The 19,198-nt window shown below is 36.6% G+C and overlaps 1 protein-coding gene and 1 long non-coding RNA gene across 3 annotated transcripts in view; both read right to left on the bottom strand.

The window, feature by feature from the left end:
• Nucleotides 1-788: 788 nt before the first annotated feature.
• ZDHHC17 (zinc finger DHHC-type palmitoyltransferase 17) overlaps nt 789-19,198 on the bottom strand; it is a 74,884-nt gene continuing 56,474 nt past the window's right edge. For both annotated transcript variants that reach the window (XM_064449921.1, XM_064449928.1), the window contains exons 11-17: nt 17,450-17,574; nt 14,061-14,123; nt 12,652-12,745; nt 8,702-8,785; nt 8,146-8,303; nt 5,863-5,957; nt 789-3,972 (exon numbers count right to left, since the gene is read on the bottom strand). In XM_064449921.1, coding sequence (XP_064305991.1) covers nt 3,834-3,972; nt 5,863-5,957; nt 8,146-8,303; nt 8,702-8,785; nt 12,652-12,745; nt 14,061-14,123; nt 17,450-17,574 — 758 coding nt within the window. In that variant the 3' untranslated portion in view covers nt 789-3,833. The remainder of the gene's footprint in view (nt 3,973-5,862; nt 5,958-8,145; nt 8,304-8,701; nt 8,786-12,651; nt 12,746-14,060; nt 14,124-17,449; nt 17,575-19,198) is intronic.
• Nucleotides 9,225-12,640, bottom strand: LOC135313106 (uncharacterized). The gene is made up of 2 exons (XR_010372698.1): nt 11,910-12,640; nt 9,225-11,183 (listed from the first exon to the last, which is right to left on the bottom strand). It is a non-coding gene; the product is annotated as an uncharacterized LOC135313106 (long non-coding RNA).

Genomic DNA, 19,198 nt, shown 5'->3' with positions numbered 1-19,198 from the left:
GGAGCACGGCAAATCTCTGACGGAGGTCTTCAGCACAGAATGCTGTTTTTAAAAACAGAAAGTACATTGCCCGATCTTTACCAGACAAGTCAAAGGGTGGTCAGGAGGGGTGAGCTTGGGCCCATCCTCACCAGAACCACTGCCTGGGGAAGGGGAGAACAGCACCAACGACTCTCAGTGTCAATACTGAACCCACGCCCAGCAGAAAACACAAGAGAGTTTTCTCCCCATTAGGCGTGCTCTTAAGTCCTAGCCTTATACTTTAATATGTATCACTGGTTATACATTTCCAACTTGGATGGTTACCTTGTTTCTATTCAAAATCTAATCTTTAGCACAGAGCAAAAGAGTCGAGATATTCTGTCTCCCGCAAGTACCACCTAGAAGCACACACCTTGGTCATGCCTACCAGCCCTATGGGGATGTCTTGTTTACCCTTAGAATAGCTCACAAGTCATTAAATATGATGTTCCCTGGAAGGAATTTTCCCTTAAGAAACGTTACCTTGCCAGCATGCTTTGCTCAAGAGAAAGGAGTATCTAATTAGTGAACGGGAACTCTAACTGGTAGTACAAAGGTGTACTTTACCAAAACCCAGTGTAGCTGCCCACAGGATTTCACATCGGCACAGGACTGGGTGTGTGTCAGCTTTAAGACACCTGTAAATCTTTTCTGGAAAGACTTTACTGAAATAAGGTGCAGGACGGCAGCTATTTTCTCATGATACGGCTTCTGAAATGGGACAGAAACAACACTGTGTGAAATCACATCCCAAGTCAAGACAAACACTGCACCTAAGAGTCAATATTTATTTGATTAATAACTTACAAAATTTAACAGATTTAATTTATGTAAGGAGAGCTAATTTATTAAACATTTTACAGATTTTTTTTTTTGTTCACAATGTAATACATCAAGATCTCGACAGTATTAAAATAATACTTGGCACAGTTATAAATAAAGAATATACAAAAAAAATCCATAGCTTAAAATGTAGTGATGCTGTTTTACACATTAATCGAGAAAAAAAAACCAATCAAATCTCGTGGACATCAAAGAATACAGAAACCTGCAAAGAAACAGCACATGTTTAGGGCCAAGACAAAATTCCCATTTATTCTACCTATGTCAGATTAAGTAGGTCTGATCTGCTGTTGGTCTGGATCAGCTTTGTTAAGTTTCAGAAGCAATGCAGTTTTGGTTCAACAAGTGAATTGTAAGTTTGATAACTTGACAGAAAAATGCTGCATAGTTGGCTCCCCCCTGCTCGATTTTATGATTTCACGTCAAACACTTCAGCGTTACTCAAGACAAGTTACATTTTGCACTGGAAACTCCACACATCCCAAATCCATATATGCAAGTTAATTTTCACAGCTACCTACTATTGCTGAAATTCTACAGGTCTCAACAAAGCCGTCACCAGAGAGCTACTGACAAGTAAATAGTGCAGAACTCGCTACGTACTGCCAGAGATCACCTCCTCCTTTCGCAAACGTTTTTGACATGGGCCGCGTGACACAATTCATGGCAGTTAATGCTACTGGGCAACCAAAACCAAAACTTGTATCGCGTACTGAACTGCTCTTCTGGTGCTAGGCGATATTTAGTAAAGTGGATTGAAGTTCTTCAAGTCAACCGACCCCCAACAGAAATGTGGGAAAAAAAAAATAATATGTGAATGAATTTACAGAACGTTACCGGTGATTAAAATAAACAACATCGTAAAGTCTTCATGCTTTTTTCTGATCAGAAAAAAATATGAACAACTGATGTCAACTGTTTTCACTGAAATAGAACGTTTCTCTGTTAGGATTACAAATTTTGTCTGACGAAACCAGCAAAAGCTTCTTGCCACCCCTACACCCAAACTCCTCCCACTAAAACTGTGTCCAAGATGATGTTGATTTTTCCAGTATTAAACATTCAAGTACTCAAATGCTGCGCTTCTGTAAATCCTGATATCTGGTACTTGCAAACAAAGTGTGTGTCTTGAGATCAATGAACAACTACAGAAAAAATGTTTACTTGCAAATACTGAACATCAACTATTTACAGTTTCACTGCTCCTCTCACTAAGGCAAGGGCCGGGAATACCACTAGATTGCTTTATTACCTGTAATCTGCATATTACAGAAAACGCTAATTTTGCCAAGCATCAAACATGCAGTGAATTTGCAGGGCATAATGCCTATTAACAGCAATATTGAACATCACTAAAAGCTCATTAGATATCTTCCTACACTTTTTTTTTGGTTGAATAAAATGAAAATGAGCAGCTTTAAATACACTAAACACACACTCACAGAGAGAAAACTGTTTGATAAATTATTTATATACAGATACACATTCTTTACACTGGTCTCAGACATCTGCTTTCAGGTCCCTCCCCATCGCCACTCACAGGTTTCTCGAACCACTGGGTTGCTACAGCACTTAGAAGAGAACTAACCTGATTCTCACTCTCTCTGTAAACAATAGTTAAGGAAGCAGTGAACAATTCACTGTGAGTATATGAAAACACCATAACAAAAATCAGTGCATCACATTCAAGAAAAGCCCCTTTGGAATGCATTTTCAGATCGTTCTTACCTTCCAAACATATCTGTAACATGAGAACTTAACAAAAGAAATTAAGGGTGATCTCCATGTGCCAATACACCATCTCCTTCAGAAGGCTGCGTTACATTTTCTGTACGCACGTGCTAGTATGGGGACTTTTTCGATTTCTTTTTGTAAACTTTGGTTTCCGTTATTTCACATCCAAACAAAATAAGCATTTCAGACAACTTTGGGTTCTTCTTCTGAAGTCTCATTCAATTTAGAACTATCTTGCCTTTTTATAATTGAGATTTTTGCGTTCACGTCTGTGGTTTCCCCCATGTAATTTATCTTCCCACACGTCTCCTATTAGACTACCCTGTACTGTACGAGGACCAATCCTTATCTTGAAACATTGCTACTTTGTAAGTTGCTTATACAATTACTTCAAAGATAATTAATTTTTTCCACTTTTTTCCTGAACATTATATACTGTAACCTAGTTTTACATGTGTATCATGCATTTAAGCAGGGCTTTAACTTTGACAGAAGAGCTTTCCTCATCTGTGCAAGTGTTTATTTCAGACTATACAATCTTAGAAGAGGGTTATTGCAAGTATTGAGTTGTACCACTAACTGGTGGCACAAACAATCACCAAAAAACGTGGGCAACGTATTTTTTTTCTCAACGTTATCCGACGTGCCCTACTGCTATAACTTAACACGTTACAGGGGATTCCCACCACATGATGTTTATAACAGTGTTGAAAAGCTCATTTTTTCAATGTACATACTACTACATAAAATCTGTATTAAAAAATCACATTACAGGAACTACAACATAGCGATCAGTGAACTCTGCATCATGAAATTTAGTTTTATATTCTAGATTTTTGTTTCAGTGGAATTATTCATATTGGGAAATAAATTTTTCTGCTCAGCACAACGTAACTACTTATGTCAATACTTCAATAATCTCATGCTCCGTTGTGAAAGACCGTAAATAAAAAAACCCAACAACAAATACTGTGAATATGCCGTCACGAATAATTCTCATGTTAAGAACTGTTAAAATCCCTTTTTGATCTTCCTCCTCTTCCTTATCAGGTTTGGCAGTTTATTCTGTCCATTTTTACTTTTGTTAATAAAATTCTGATGAAGAGAAGGTACCTTAAGATTCATCATCAGCCCTACACATAGCATGCTACTCTTCAAGGGATGCGGATTCGAGAGAGAGAGAAAATTTTTCAGGCACCACTCAGATATGATATGCTCACAGGATGAAGGTGGTGCTACACTAGCTGGTAGCCTGATCCTGAAGTTTGGTCATATTCTATTGTGTACTGCCTTGTCCAGTCCACGATAACAGGCCGAAAAAGACCACAGCATCTGAATTCAAAGAAGTCTATAATGTTTCTTATACATCCATGGCTAAAAACAAAACAAAAACACATGTTAGTGAACAATATCGGGGCTCATCAAGCAGAGTACAACATTTTTTTGTCTGCCTACAAATGCTGTTCTTCACCCTTTATGTTCCTAACTGTAGAAAATCAATTAGGTTAAGAATTATCTTAATTATCTGCTCGCTGATGGGCAAGTTCTGAAATAAGAAGTGGTCACCAGACCGGTGAATGTTTGATCCTTGGACACAACCACAACCAAGACACTTTCTTCCACTCTCTACCAAAACTATATGGAGAAACATTACATGTTTTTGGCAGTGCACCGTCATGTAGCATAGCCTGGTAATTCAGATCCCTTTCTAAGAGGAAAGTTGCATTGTACGGCTGCAAGACAAAACAGTACGGAGTGAATGTCTTCCTAGAATAATTTCCATTTTTATTAACATCTATTTCTGTCACCAGCTGCAGGTCTAAGATCAATTAAGTCCCTAGACAATACAAAATTAAGAAAGCATTAGCTGAATTAAATGAAGTATTCAAGTCCTTTCTGCTGCTGAGTCACATATTTAAGATACCTACATCAAAATTCCAACGTGTTGGGTTTTTTTAAGTTAATTACACATGGGCTGAATAAATCATGGTTTTCTGGAAGAGGAGCTTGTGTTAGGATGTATGCAAGAACAGGTCTAAGCAACAAGGAGATGACAACTACTTGATGCCAATGCTTCATCTGACAGGTGATGCCAAGTCAGTTATTTTAGACATCTGGTGTTATTTTCAGGAGTCACTTTTATAACAGCAGCTGTTTCAGTGAAATTGGTTTGTGAACGTGACATACATTTGGGGACGAAATCAGCATTTTTTTCCTATCCTCTGCACCGCCCTATGTTCTTCGGGCAAAATAATTATGTTTTTGTTACAACTCTTATCTGTAGGAAGACTGCAACCGGAGATGCTTGTCTACTTCTCAGTAGAAGTTTGTACAGAAGGATATTAAAAAAAGATCACACAAACTTCTCTTGTAGCACAAAATTAAACTGCAACAAGAACCTCTATCTCATGCTCCCCAGGGTGTCACCTGAAAGAGAAGCAGCTCCCACAGGAGACACAGCGTATGCAGCAGCAGGATGAGACATGCTTCTGTCCTTTCACTGCTCCATTTGAATTGTGCCCTCAACCAACCAATACCCCAACCTTCCTTATGCCTTCATTTATTTCCTGCTTTGGCTCCCAAAGCTGCTCCATGCTGCTGTATTCCCATCCCAGTGCTGTATCATCCCCGAGCCCCTCGCTCAGCTTGCACCCTCATCGCTACAGAAACCAGAACCCTGACCTACCCATTACATACTGATACCCAAAAGCCTATGTCTCACCCACGCGGCATCCATTTCAGTTCCTGTGACACGCTGCTCCCCTTCCCACCAATAGCTTTGCCCATGCTCTTCCTCCTGAGCAGGGAGGAAGCGCTGCCTCTTCTCTCACAGTAGAGAGAGCAAGGGGAGCTACTGCACAGAGCAAATTCAACAGCATATTAAATATCAATCAGGAGAAAGTGCCTGGTGTGGAAGCAAAGATCCAGGTCAACATCGACACCACGCAATAAGCACCATAACTACTTCTGGTTTGGGCATCTGATTTATAAAGAGGGTATTTATTTCCCCATAAACTCTACAGCAAAATATGACCACTGCTGGAAAGCATTATTTTCTGTCACTACAAAACGTTTATCACTTCCTTTAACTGGATAGAACGTGCTACTGTAAAAATAGCTATTATATTCAGCATTCCAAGTAGTGAAAACACTTTAAAAGTATTTAGCTATGTTCTGTTTCAACCAGCTGCACAATTCAATGCACAATAAAACAAATATGCAAGGCTACACAAACAAGAAATAGGTTTACACTATAAAACTTACTTGAATGGGCTTTCAATAGATGTGGTGGTAACTTTAAAGTGCTTGTATCTTCTTGCATTCATTCTTTCATTTGTAGTGATACCTAAGCAAGAGATCTGAAGACAGGAAAAAGACAAAGCAATTTAGCTCATGTAAAAACATGCAAACAAGCCCTGCATGAGCCAGACTGAAAAAGAAGGACCAAATTTACTGTTTTATGTTTCTTCTTTTGAAGACAAAATTTTTGTTTGGGGAAATTATGAGGTGCCAACACAAACCACCACACAAGAGCTGTACCAGACTGTGCAAAAGGTTTAATTTTTAAAGTGATCAGAAATAAATCATGATCACGGAATAAACTGTGACTTCTTAGTCCATAATACAGAGATGCCTTTACTATATTGTCAGCTGAATTAAATAATAGATTCAGGAGTTACTTCACACAGCATTTGAACCACTATCTTTTCTTCTTGACATTTTGGTTATAGCTCCAGTAATGTATTTTTTCCATTTATAAATTTGTTGCAGTAACGTAACTTTTCTGTCCACAAGACAAAAAGATGACCAGAAAAAAGTGGTTGGGTTTTTTTGTTGTTGTTGCTGTTACTTGTGTTTTTCCTTTTTACAGAATCATTTGGCCCAAAGGCTATGGTTTTCTGTAACAGCTTTCCAACTACGTTAGCCTAAAAGGGTATCTTATGTAAAACCAGAGTTTGCTGTAACGTGATGTAATCGGAAACAAAAATGTGAGAACTCCCTTAGCAGCCTTATACTACAGGAGGATAAAATCTTGTAGTTCCTAGTGAAATAGAAAAAGTCAACTCTGCTGCATGTTACAAAAGGAAGAACATTGAGAAAGTCAATTTTGAGCTGCCTTGCCTCATTTGGATATACTTAGTATCTCAAGCATTTTCTTCGCCTCCGTGAAACCCAGTGAAGTTTTATGTCTAGGTACATAAATGGGCTCGCAATGGCCAACTTTTGAAGTAGGAAATAAAGGTTTTATATTATTTTTCTAGGACAGTAGGTAGTGTTTTGGCAATAACCCTGGCCAGTTCAAGGACAAGTCCAAACTTTATGGTGGAGCACGAGACGGAGCGCAGTCCTCAAGAGTAGGGGCTGTGCAGTTGCAAACCAAAAGCAGCAAATTAGAGAGTATCTTTATCAATTCCATCATAAGGGCAAACTCCAAAGAAATTTGCCAAGAACAATCCTAAGTTTGCTATGAGCAAAACTCTTAGGAAATTTAGTAATACGACTGTGTTTGGTTTTCATTTTTCCAGGATTAGTGAAGAAGTCAAATGCTAGATTTAGCCTTATTACACCATCAATACAAAATACTATGAGACGTATTTTTCCAATTGGCGTAATTCAAAGATTAATCTGTACACAGATCATATTAACAGGAATCCTCAACGGGGAACTTAACGCATCATGATATGGGTATGATGGAAGGCTCTCTGGAAAGTTACATGCTTATTCTGCTATAGAAGCCTGGTGGGTTAGACTGCTTTGAAAGCCACCTGAAATACATGTAGTTCCTCTGCTCTTTTGTCTGGGGCAGGAAAGACCTCTAAAAGACTGAATGGCTCTCGCTCACACATACAAGATTTTGAAATTGATATATGTTGTAAATGATGAATATGGTAGAGGAAGGAGGGCAAAACTTAAATTTCCTGAAAAGTTTTACCTATGCCTTAGAGGATGATTTTATTTCCAGCGTGTCTGGAAAGATTAAATCAGTCCATCTCACGGTTCGTTAATGACAGGTCATACTGAAAGGCTTTCAGTATGACTTGTCTTTCCTTGAAAAGGATAAAGAAAAACTTGCATTTGGTCAGATTACAATCCAGTACTGTGTTCACAAATCAGACTGAAGCAGTGTAAGAAATTATTGCACCCCTTTTGAAGTTACCACCCTCTTCCCGTTAATGACATACGGCATTATTCCAAGTTCGACCCACAAATCTTATTCTCTATTAGTCTTTATTGCCTTTCTCTGGTCTGTTTTCCCTTTTTGTCATGCTGAGAATGGAAAGCAGGAGGTAGGTATTTTAATATCTTGGGAAAAAAAACAACCCCAAAACCAAAAAACCAACTAAACAAAAAAAACCCAGCACAAGTGAATGAGAAGTGAACGATGCCTAATATCCAGAGACGACAGGTGCCCACCTCCTCCAGCGTTTCTGAGAGACTCAACAGTTGGTCTTGCATAATGAACATTAAAATTTAAATGACACAAATATGTACTATTTTTATGTCCCTCCCAAGACTTAGCATTACAAATTAAGTGCCCTTCCATACCTGATACATCTGACACATGAGTAACACAGCCACCCACATGAAGTGAAAAACACTGTTTAGAAACATCCAAAACATCCACGGAGAACAGGTAGCAATCTGTGTAATATAGGTCCAAAATCCATCCTTTGCATAACTTGTCTCACAGTGGAAACCCCAGTCTAGAGGAAAAAAAAAAGTGGCAAAAAAACATGCAGAAGACCTAAAATACGTTTATTCTACATCAACATAATGCCCACATTAGAATGTATTGAATTAAATAAGAAAATGACAACGTGCTAAAATAGTTTTCCTTGCTCCTTCTTCCCTTCCCAACTCCTTGAATACAAGACATATGGATATACTTGGCTGTGATGAAGAAAAAAAATCTAGGACAAGAAAAACAACATAATCTAACTTAAAATATACAATCTGGTCAATTATTACCATGCAGCTCGATTCCAGAATAAGAATACACAAACCTCTGATATGACAGAAATCTGTAAAAATCCATACCGAGAGATAAACAAAGTATTTATAAGCAATTAAAAAAAAAAGCCACAACCCCACATCTACTTACAAGAGATACATCCATAAATCATCCAGCAGATCATAAAAAGCAGGAAGAACAGGTATCCCATAAAATAGCGATGGTTCCCTGCTCCTAAAATTGCACAAGAACAACAGGGATCAAATCACTGTCAGAAGACAGACAACACTGCATCAGAAAGTTTAATTGCTTGCTTAGAAGTCCTGCTTATTATTGTATATAGAAACATTACTCTCCAGTATTAAGCTAAGATAACTTCAAGGCAGTGAAATTAGCTGGTTTACTTATGGATTTTTGTTTTTTTTAACTTCTGAGAGAACAAAGCAATGTTTTATTTTCTTCAATTTCTGTCACATTACAGCTGCAATTCACACAAATGCATTTCACTTGTAACCTCTTTCGTGAGCTAATAAAGTTATTGATAGACGATATTTAGAACAATGTTGGTGACAGCTGCTGCAGAGCCCTGAACAGCCAGGAATTACACGCCAATAAATATTTTTTTAAATTCCATTTAAAAATCGTCAGGCTGCAGAGTTCACTTTCTTAAAAGAAATAGAAATATGATTAAATACGCAACTTCCCTTGATAATAAGCTAAGTCCCAACTTAGGTTTCAACCTGCTTGATGAAGCAAGCTAAAAATAAAATATCTAATAGAACTTGTAAAACAAATATATGTAACTGAACAGATGAGGCCTATCAACCTGGCTGTAATAATGAGAGGGATAAAAACCATTCTGCTTAAGACGGAATTTAAAGGCAAGAAAATGCAGTTACTAAAAGACTGATCTATTGTTAACATTAATAGAGCTAAAAAGATGCCTCTTATGAGAGTACATCATAATTCTGAAGTACTCAGCCTTCCTTCTGTTTGTAAAATATGTCCACTGTTGCAACCTTCCAATAGCTCTAGGCTGTAAACTGAACCCACAGAGATGATAATGGGCTACAAAAGATTTGGCTGTCATCATCTGCGAACACAGCATTTACTTCTTCATTATGTTTTGCCTGCTAAAACGAGAGCATCCTCTGGAGGCAGAAAATAATCAAGTGCTTTTAGCAAGTGAACGGAAAGACTATGTAAATATGAGATGAGGAAAAAATACACATACAACACAAGCTAGACTAATCACAAGACATTTCCTTGAAAATCAAACAAGTGACTTTAGACATAAAATACATTGTAATATTGCTTTCAATCTCCTACAAACATATGAGAAACAGTGTTGGTAATGTCCTTAAGGTATCGTTTTCATTTGTATTCTAAATTTCAGAGCTGTTAAATTTCATGAAAGACATTTTTTTAAAAACGGAAGTTCAGCGGTGACCCAGAGGTTCACCTGAGAGGCATCCGATGAGATGCTCCTTTCAGCAGCATCTTCAGTGACACTAAACCAAATTCTACTTAACAGGAAATTCACCTGTATTTGGTAACAACATACGTGTGGCGTTTAAAACGATAAATGAGATAGGTGCAACCTTGGTCACACTTTAAAAAACAACTTTGGAAAAAGAAAGTGGAGAAACAGCCTTCTGTATCTGAAATAAAATTAGGCAAAACACGGCACTATTCTCTACAGTTTCATGCTGGACTGGCAGGAACACAGTTACCCTCCATGGTTAAAACGATGCTGTAAGAATTGTTGATTATTTCTTTTATATAGTTGTGCTTATATTATACGTAAGTAGTAACATATAATAAAGATAACTGATTTTTTACTGATAGAGTTATATTGCATGATTTAGACGTTTGTTAATGTCTTAATTTTTCCTACTTTTAGCTCCTGGGGGAAGAATCTTTACGGAGGTGGGGCGGGGGAAGTTATCATTATTCTAAACCATAAAATAATTTCTCATATACACAGGACCTACCCTCTGAGTCACTGCTATCAGAACAATAATTCAGGACGTCAGCATAACCCATGTGACATAACGGTTTAAAATTTGGCTCTAGCTCCTTTCATGCTATTATTTGCAAACAAATTTTTTCTTGCAAGTCTGTGGTTTGTGTTTGAAATGTAACTGCAAGCTTAATAAAATCTGTTATTTTTCATCTTCAAAAAGCCAGCTGTAAAAATATAATGCCATTTTGATATTCCATTAAAAAGATGGGCATAATCACCTTTAAAGACTTGCTCACTGTAATTTTGCGGGTGTGATGAAAATAATTTGCCCCAATTGCCAATTTGTTTCTTTTTCAAATAGTCTGCACTTTTTGTCAACCTCTCCAGAGCAGTAAAAATACTCTCTCTCAATCTCTTTCTGTGGCAAGTTTTACCCCCAAAGGATTTAGAGTGTCTGTACACTCTTACAATATTTCTCAGTCCTATCTTTAGTAAAATTCTTATCCTTCTAACACACTCAAAGGAAGACTACATAAAACATTTCCAAATTCCACCTTTCCAGAAAGGCATGAGTCATGTTTCCCTTTTTAGCAAACATACCATGAATGCTGTTTTAAGAATGGATTCTGTTTTGTAATCCTATGCTCAGAGTCACCATGTACCAATCTGATAGAGACAGAAAAGCCACATAAGGTCATTTAGACCACGACTCCCCTCCATTTCAGAGCTGCTCCCACAGTGATTTCTAAAGCTTTTTTCCCCAGCTTACCCTCAAGCATCCTAATGTTTACTTTTACTTCCAGTTATCCCAAATTGTACAAGACCACTAGTAGGAGGATTCGGCTTTTCCATCACCATTGTTTCTTAAAAACCATTTCTTCCACCTAACTTAATCCCATTACTTACATACTCTTATTACACACAAACTAAGGTCTTTCCTCCCCCATCTGTTTTTCAGACTTTTCCAGTTACTGATTAAAATACTGGATCTTTCTGTCCCATTGACAAGTACTCCTCAGCACTCCTGCAAAACAGCCACTAAAGATTCTCCAAAATGTGAGCCCATGCCCCCCTGCCTGTTTAAATTAGAAATTTCTTAGTTCTTCATTGTAAAACATCTAAAATATAAATCAAAAGTTGCTCAGATAGTAACATCAGTAGGAAATATAGAATAGAAGGGAGCGATATAAGCCCATCCCCATGAGACTTCAGTGATGTTCTATTACAATTCAAATGCCAACATTAACTATTTTACTCTTGATCGTAAGACCAAACTCCTGTGACTACCCATTATTTTATATATATATTCATGGAAGGACTACAATGAAGCATTTATTGGCTGTCAGCTGTGAATGAATTCAGGTCCTAATTCTTCCCCAACATTAAAGTTACCTCTGCTTGTGTCCTAAAAAAATAAACCAGTGAAGCAAGCTGCACTCATTTCCTAGCTGTGAAGTCTTCAGTACTCCCTGCATAATAATGGCTTTCAAATAAGTTTCTCAGAAAAGAATGACAGGGAATAGTAGCATTTAGAGACTTTATTCCTGTTCTACATCCGCTCCTTTCATCATCACTGGGGAGAATAAATGACTACCTGGGGGGGGTAAAAAAGAGAATACCTCAATAGGAAGTCATTCTGTATCTAACTGCTATAATCATGACATTTTTGAATACGCATACCTTCCCATTAAATTACTGAAAATTATTGGTAAAGATTAAAATTCTTATTTTATGGATAATAGTCAGTTGTGGAATCAGTACATGCCTTTTCTGCAGACATTAAAAAGCAGTTAAGCTTTGCATCTTTTAATTGCTGAAGTTCATGCTAATAAAAATATATAGCTAGGAAACCAAATTAGACACAGAACAATTTTGAGGATGGGTATGTAGAAGACAATACAAATGAAAATAATGCAGAGAATCGCATGTAGAAGAAAAACCTAAGCTCAATATTGAAAATGTTTTTCCTTCTACTGAAGTCCTCAACAATTTTTCTCAGACTTTGGCAGAGGCCAAGTCATTTTCACCATGAAATGAGAACAGACAAAACCCTGCACAACACCCAGGGCTGATTTCAGAAGCTTCTCCCTTCTTTATCTGTTAAGACATCATCATATTTTAGCAAATCACTCACCTACACAGTTACCCACCCACGGGCAGTGGTGATCAAACTTCGCTATACATCGATTGCATACACCACAGTGTTTGGACCTCACTGGCTTCCGTATCTGTAATGGTTATTAATATTTGTTTAGAATAGCAGAAAATCCTGACATTTCTATATAGGAAACCCCCGCCATCCCCCATTTAAATGTAAATTGATTTTTCTGTTGTTAACCCCTTAGAAAACTTCAATCTCCATGCTAATTTTTAAAGCAATTTTAGCTATTAAGCTTAATCTATACACTAGTTAACACAAACATCTATACCACCTCACTTAAATGAATTTCACGCTATTTTTGTTATACATAAAGGATTTTTTCCCCCATACAAATTTCTCCTATTCCCTCCAGCTATTGAGCTTTGTATAGCAACCTGTTTCATTTCAGCTTTTTAACAATGAAAATACAGAATTAGTTTGAATTCCACGATTCTGTCAGTATCATTCATAACTGAGCTCTAACGTAAGCTCTTCCAGCTTATTTTCTAAAGACAGAAGTAAGACTTAACAAGTGGAACTCAGTCAAACTTAAAATACTAAATTACTCTTAACAATTCTTTTTAAAAGGTTATGTTTTGAAAGGAATATAAAATGGCAATAAACCCCCCCGATATTAAGTGTTCTGAGATATATAAGTATATACACACACATAATTTTTAAGGTGCCATATCTGTACCTAATTTTCCAGATTCAATTTTGGGAATATTAACATCATTCATGTTCTACATAGGTCACAGCATTATAGTGTAACACTGATAACTAGTAAATATAAAATTATCAAGGTTAACTTTCTAAAAAGGAAATGCATTACGTTTATTACGGTTACTTTTTTCTCCCCTTAAGCAGTTATTTCCTTTTAAATTTCCTGTGATGAAACTAAGTATTAACTAGTCCAAGAAAAGTATTTGTTTGCAATTTGGCAAGCTTTACAAAAATTAAGATATTTTTTTTTTCCCCACTCTCAATTACTGCCAAATAGAGAAATACACTTGATTTTTGGAAAAAAAAATTTACTAGAAGGACCACGTAATTTTACTGTGAGCTACAGACGTGGTGGAATGACACCTGTGATTTTCGTAATTGTTAGGTGTGTAACCAGCCATCTTGGTAGATATATTGGGCACTTGAATTTCAACACGGGTAAGTTATTTCCACAATGATCATTTTTTTCTTCCTCTTATTGTTGCAGAGTTTTTTTTTGTGTACAGATATATTATTTATTGAAAATACTGCTTAAATTAAAAGACTACAAGTAAATCCTGCCCTTGAAATTGCATTAAGGCCGAAAATGTGTTGAGTACTGGAACATCTAGTTTTGGACTAGCATTAAAAGAAAAAAAAAAAAAAAAATCAGTGCTGAAACTGATTAAGAAATACACTACCAAGCAGGTACTGCAGAATATACTGAGGTCCAGACTTCCTGTCTCTGCAAGTTCTACTATTGTCTGCAGAAAAACAAGAAAAGAAAAAAAAAAAAAAGAAATTAGAATTTACCATATAAAAAAAACCGCTGACAACCATTCTATTAGCTGCTTCTCAGACCCAGGGTTGTAAACTCTATTCATTTCAGGTACTTTCTACACACAGGAACAACTTCAATTTAGCTGAAACTGATTTTAAACCTACTTTGTTAGACCAATATGCATATTTACTTCTCAATTAATTCTAGCTTATACTTCTTCCTACTCTACCTAGGTTTAATCAGAGAAAAAGAAAGCTTGGTTAATATCAATACATTCACACAGTGATTAGCACCACTTTGACTAACCTGTTGTTAAACTTATTACAATTAATGCAGCTGAATTTATAAACAGGAACACAAGTGAAACTAGCTAGCAGGATCAGCCAGTCTGAAAACCTGACTTTCTTTCCAGAGGTCTCCCATCACCTTTAAACCTGTATTCACCTCTTTCCTCAGACATTGACACTTCAAGAAAGAAAAGAACTAATACAAACCAAACCTCCTCTTACAGATAATGCTATACTTATGGGTCACGTGTTACACAGAAGTAGGTATCAATTAAAGCATGCCCATACCTTCGCAATAAATTAATTTTGTACTCTTCTTCAGTACCCACTTCATTGTTGGAACAGAAGGAACCTAGCACTCCATTAAATGGTTTCCAACAAGTTTTAAAATTCAGCAGCTGAAATCTGTGCTGCATGAGACTTAAATGACATTTGCAACATATGGAAAACATCCTGAAAACATCTTTTGCCAGACTAGCCTTCCTTGAACCAGAAGGAATTCACTCAGCATAAATAGCCTAATGGCAAATAGATTAATCTACTGCTCCCTTTCAAACCACGTATTTCTTATACATCAAGGTGGATTCTAACTGCAGAAGCAATAAACCAGTCCTTACAACTATTTTCTCACCATAGCAATATAAACATAACTTCCTTAATTAGATTATGGTCACTAAGGTGGGTATCTTGACTGAAGCTGCAGAAGTTTTCCTCCAAAACACTGCACTTCATAACTGGCTAGGAAAAATTTATGGAAACTTTTTCCCAAAGTAACCAGTAAAAGTTACAGTCAACAGTCTGGGGGCAAATCAGTGTCTTAATGCTTTCCCTCCTGATCTCAGGTAAATGAGGAACAATCTTTACAGTTTTCTAACACTTCTAAGCTCTGAAAGTTAGACTATTTTTTCTCCTCGCTTCTTGCATTTCCATTTGCTATTGGCCCAGCATTCTCACCGCCACCACTGCAGCCCTTGAGATCCCCTCTCCAACCGCCCACTGCCATTCATAAGCCCCTCCAGGTCCCTCTTGCGTCTTGCCAACTTCAGTGCTCTGCATCACTTTCTCATCCCCCTCTGCCACCCTTGCTGCTCTGACATTTCCTGCTACAGGACTTGAAATTAAGAGCCTCCCTCACAAGAGTAAGTTTTGTAAATAAACCAGACAAACAGAAAGCAAAAAAACCCCAACAAGACATATCTACCATGATTTCAATGCTGTTGATGTAGTTTTTGATACCTTAACATATTTCGGACAGTTTCAGTGGGAGTACACTCTACACTGCAGGCTAATGAGAGGATGCACAAAAGGAACGTACATGTTGTGATGCTCAGCACTGGAGTTCAGTATGGTCCACAAGCAGGACCCCAAAGCTCAGAAGAACAAAACTGAACAAAAGCAGATAAACCACTTAAATATAAGTCTCCTTAGAGATTACAGCATAGAGACTCAGGAGTACTTAAGTTAGCCACATTTTTGTGGTTTAGAAATGTTTGGTCTATTTTCTGTGCTTTTGAACGACTAATATTTGATTTTGAAAATTTGGAATCGTTTGTTTATTATTTATTTTCTTATTTTAAGAGTGACTTGGGTTATTTTGTAACACAGAAGAAAGGGTGTGACATAGTGGAAAAATAAACATCTGAATTTGTTGCTTACTACATATTTCCAAACATACTTAACTTGGTCATCTGGAATTTAAAACTTTTTTGGTTACTTATTCCAAAGCTAAAGGTTAACTCAACATAAAACATTTGGAGACAAATTACAAAAGCATGAGAAAGCAGTACATGGCACAAAGGTAAGACACGCACCCTACACTGGTTTACGTTCCTGATAACTGATCATGCCACAATTTGGTTAGCTGCAATGTAAGACATCCAAAACACTCACAGCCATAAGCATCTGACTGAAGAAGTTGCATTTTACAATTCCTATCCAGTTCAGTGAGGCTTTTGTAACCACATTTAACTACTTAAGCAAGTAGATCAAATGAATTTCATATTTGTGCAATTTGCTGAATCTGAACCAAAATGTAGTTGCTGACTCTTCTATTTAATCTAGTCCAGCTGAAGGAAGAAAATTTAGTCTGGAACTTACTTTGGCAAATTTGCAATAACAGAAAGGGAATTTGCAAAAGTAAATCTGCACATTGACTATCAACTCGGTAATAAGCTATCGGAGAAAGCAAAAATCAATTAGGCTATCACAACCATCCTTTAAAGGCTATTATATGTTTATCACTACTTAAGGTCATAATGCCAAGCATCAGATTTCAATCCACACAGGTGTTTTCACAAATAAGCGTGAAGTAGAAGCACAAAATACACTCTGGTGGGATGTGAGGTTCTAGGAAACTTGCCCAAAATGAAACAGACAAAATGTTTCTGCTGCTTGTATGATTTTGCAATATTCAATGCTCAGTTTGGCTGCTGAGGACAATGTACTTCAACAAAAAAAATCAGAAATGCTAACAATAGTGTTAAAAAGTCTTACAAAGATATCATTAGATGATCCATACTTTCTCTAATATTTAAACCAAAAGAAAAAAAAAAAATCCATCCCAGACTGCCTGCAGTTTCAGTTATTTTTATCTCCAGTCAGTCTAATACTTTTAGACACAAAGTTAAGGAAAACTAGAGGTCTAAAGTTTGGAAATTCTTTTAGAATCAAATTAACTAACACTCATCCCATATAGGGTCATTTGTTTCAGTATGGCAAAATTCTGAAATTTCACATTTTCATTTTCACCCAACTGCTCTTTAAACTTTTTAACCTTAAAAATCTGAGTTGCAATTTTGTTACTCAAAATGACCTAAATGTACCTTTGGACCAGTAAACACTTGAACATATATTCCAAATGTAAAAAAAGAAACCTGGATGACAAGTGAAAGTAAAGCTTTTCAACGTTTTAGACTTTGTTGTACAACAATTTATTGAAATGTCATGTACTGAACAGCAAACTCCTCTGACCAACTGATGGCAGGCTGCTGAGGAGCAAGTTTCACATATCTCATGGCTTTACCTTTTTCTTTTGTTCTTCCGTGGCTTTGATGATTCCTGGATCAGATTTCCAGGATTTTCCAAAATTGTAGAAAAGTGCGACGCTATTAGCAAGGAATGGAAGATGTATAAAGAAAAAACTGAGATGTGTTTGAAGTCAAGGAATCTAAAGTTTAAAACCAAATTTCCTCTTGAAAATACCCACTGAGAGTTCTGAAATAAAATTTAAAGAAATTTTATTTTTATGAATGCCCTTGAGTCAGTCTTCTGAATTAACAAAATTCACTGCTGCCATAAGAACCAGCTTGGTACTCAGTATCCTCTATTGCTCAAAAACTTGAAAACTGACTTTTAAAATTTATGTTCTCCATGAGGCATTTCTAAAGCACTTACCCTTCTGAAGAATGAATAACGACAGTTCAGTTTTTGTAATTATTTTCCCTCTTAAATAAATTAAATTCCACAAAATTTATCTTCTTAAAAGTATTTCCTGTTTTCACAACAAACATTTCAGAACTCGATTTATTTGACTGCCTGTGTCTTCAGTGGCCTGACATTCCTGTTAGATCACAGAAAGGACTGTTTCTAGCCATAGAAGGAATTCTGTTGCAATGACCACTGTTGCATGGCAATCACGTCTCAAAACCCTTATCTCCAAGAAAGGTACTGTCTGAAACCTGGTCATCTTATAAGGCGATACCCATATTTTACATCAATGAAAGTTATTTTTAACATACTAACATATCTAATACTTACAAACCCACAGGATTTAATATCCTCTGGAAGTGTTTAGAAAACCAATTACCATATAAAGGCAGAAAATAATCATTAGGTTTAAAATATATTTCCTGTGTTGAATGACTTGCCACATAACACACCCAGTCTTAAAACACTTCACATTTCTTCACAGAATTAAAACATTTCTAAGCAATGATGTTGAAAAACCAAATACTTCTGACATTCCTCTTCCACAAAAGGTAGAAAATTATTTACTCTGATAAACCTACAAAGACCTGACTAACCTGCCTAAAGATACCTGTTAGCTGTCAGTGGTACCTGCAAGGAGATGTGATGTTTGGCAAAGCTGTGGTGGCAGAGCCTCTGCAGCATTATCCAAACAAAAATGACACTATTCAGAGACTAATCACTGCACACCCCAACTACACTATATTCCGAGTAACTTAGATGAATATTTCTCTCTGGTAGTCATTAGAACTTCTACTATCATTAAAGTTTAATATATTGTGTGTTTCCATTACAAAACACTGCATATAAGACTTAAAAACAAGCATTACATGGCAAACTGTACTGAATTGGGATATTACGCTTAAAACACAACAGCAAAAAAACATTTTTGCATGCTTGGAAAAAATCAGATGTTGAAGTCAGAACAGATGCTCAGATATATTCTACTATATATCCACAAGTATATTCTATTCGACCATATTGGAAAAAATGTTTATCAAAGGCATTAAGGAGTATTAAGAAAAAAAACTACATAAAGCATTGATAACAAATCTACACAGTACAGATACAAGCGTTAAATGAAAAAAACAGATTTTCTCTAGACTAACAGTAGGTACCTCAAATCCTTCTACACTGTTCTAGTGATGTGAAAGAACCCTGAAATATGAATAAATACAAGTAAAGCCTCTTTTTGACTTCTGAAATGCTATCAAAGCCTCATTGTTCATGTGAAGTGTATGCCAATAATTTTTGTTTTCCTCCTGTTGGGTGGAGGAATTTGCTGTGAATTTCTAACAAAAAATTG

This window comes from Phalacrocorax carbo, chromosome 1 (genome assembly GCF_963921805.1).
Source record: "Phalacrocorax carbo chromosome 1, bPhaCar2.1, whole genome shotgun sequence".
Lineage (NCBI taxonomy): Eukaryota > Metazoa > Chordata > Aves > Suliformes > Phalacrocoracidae > Phalacrocorax > Phalacrocorax carbo.
Note: the sequence above shows the minus strand (reverse complement) of the source record. Positions and strands in the feature narration are given on the sequence as shown.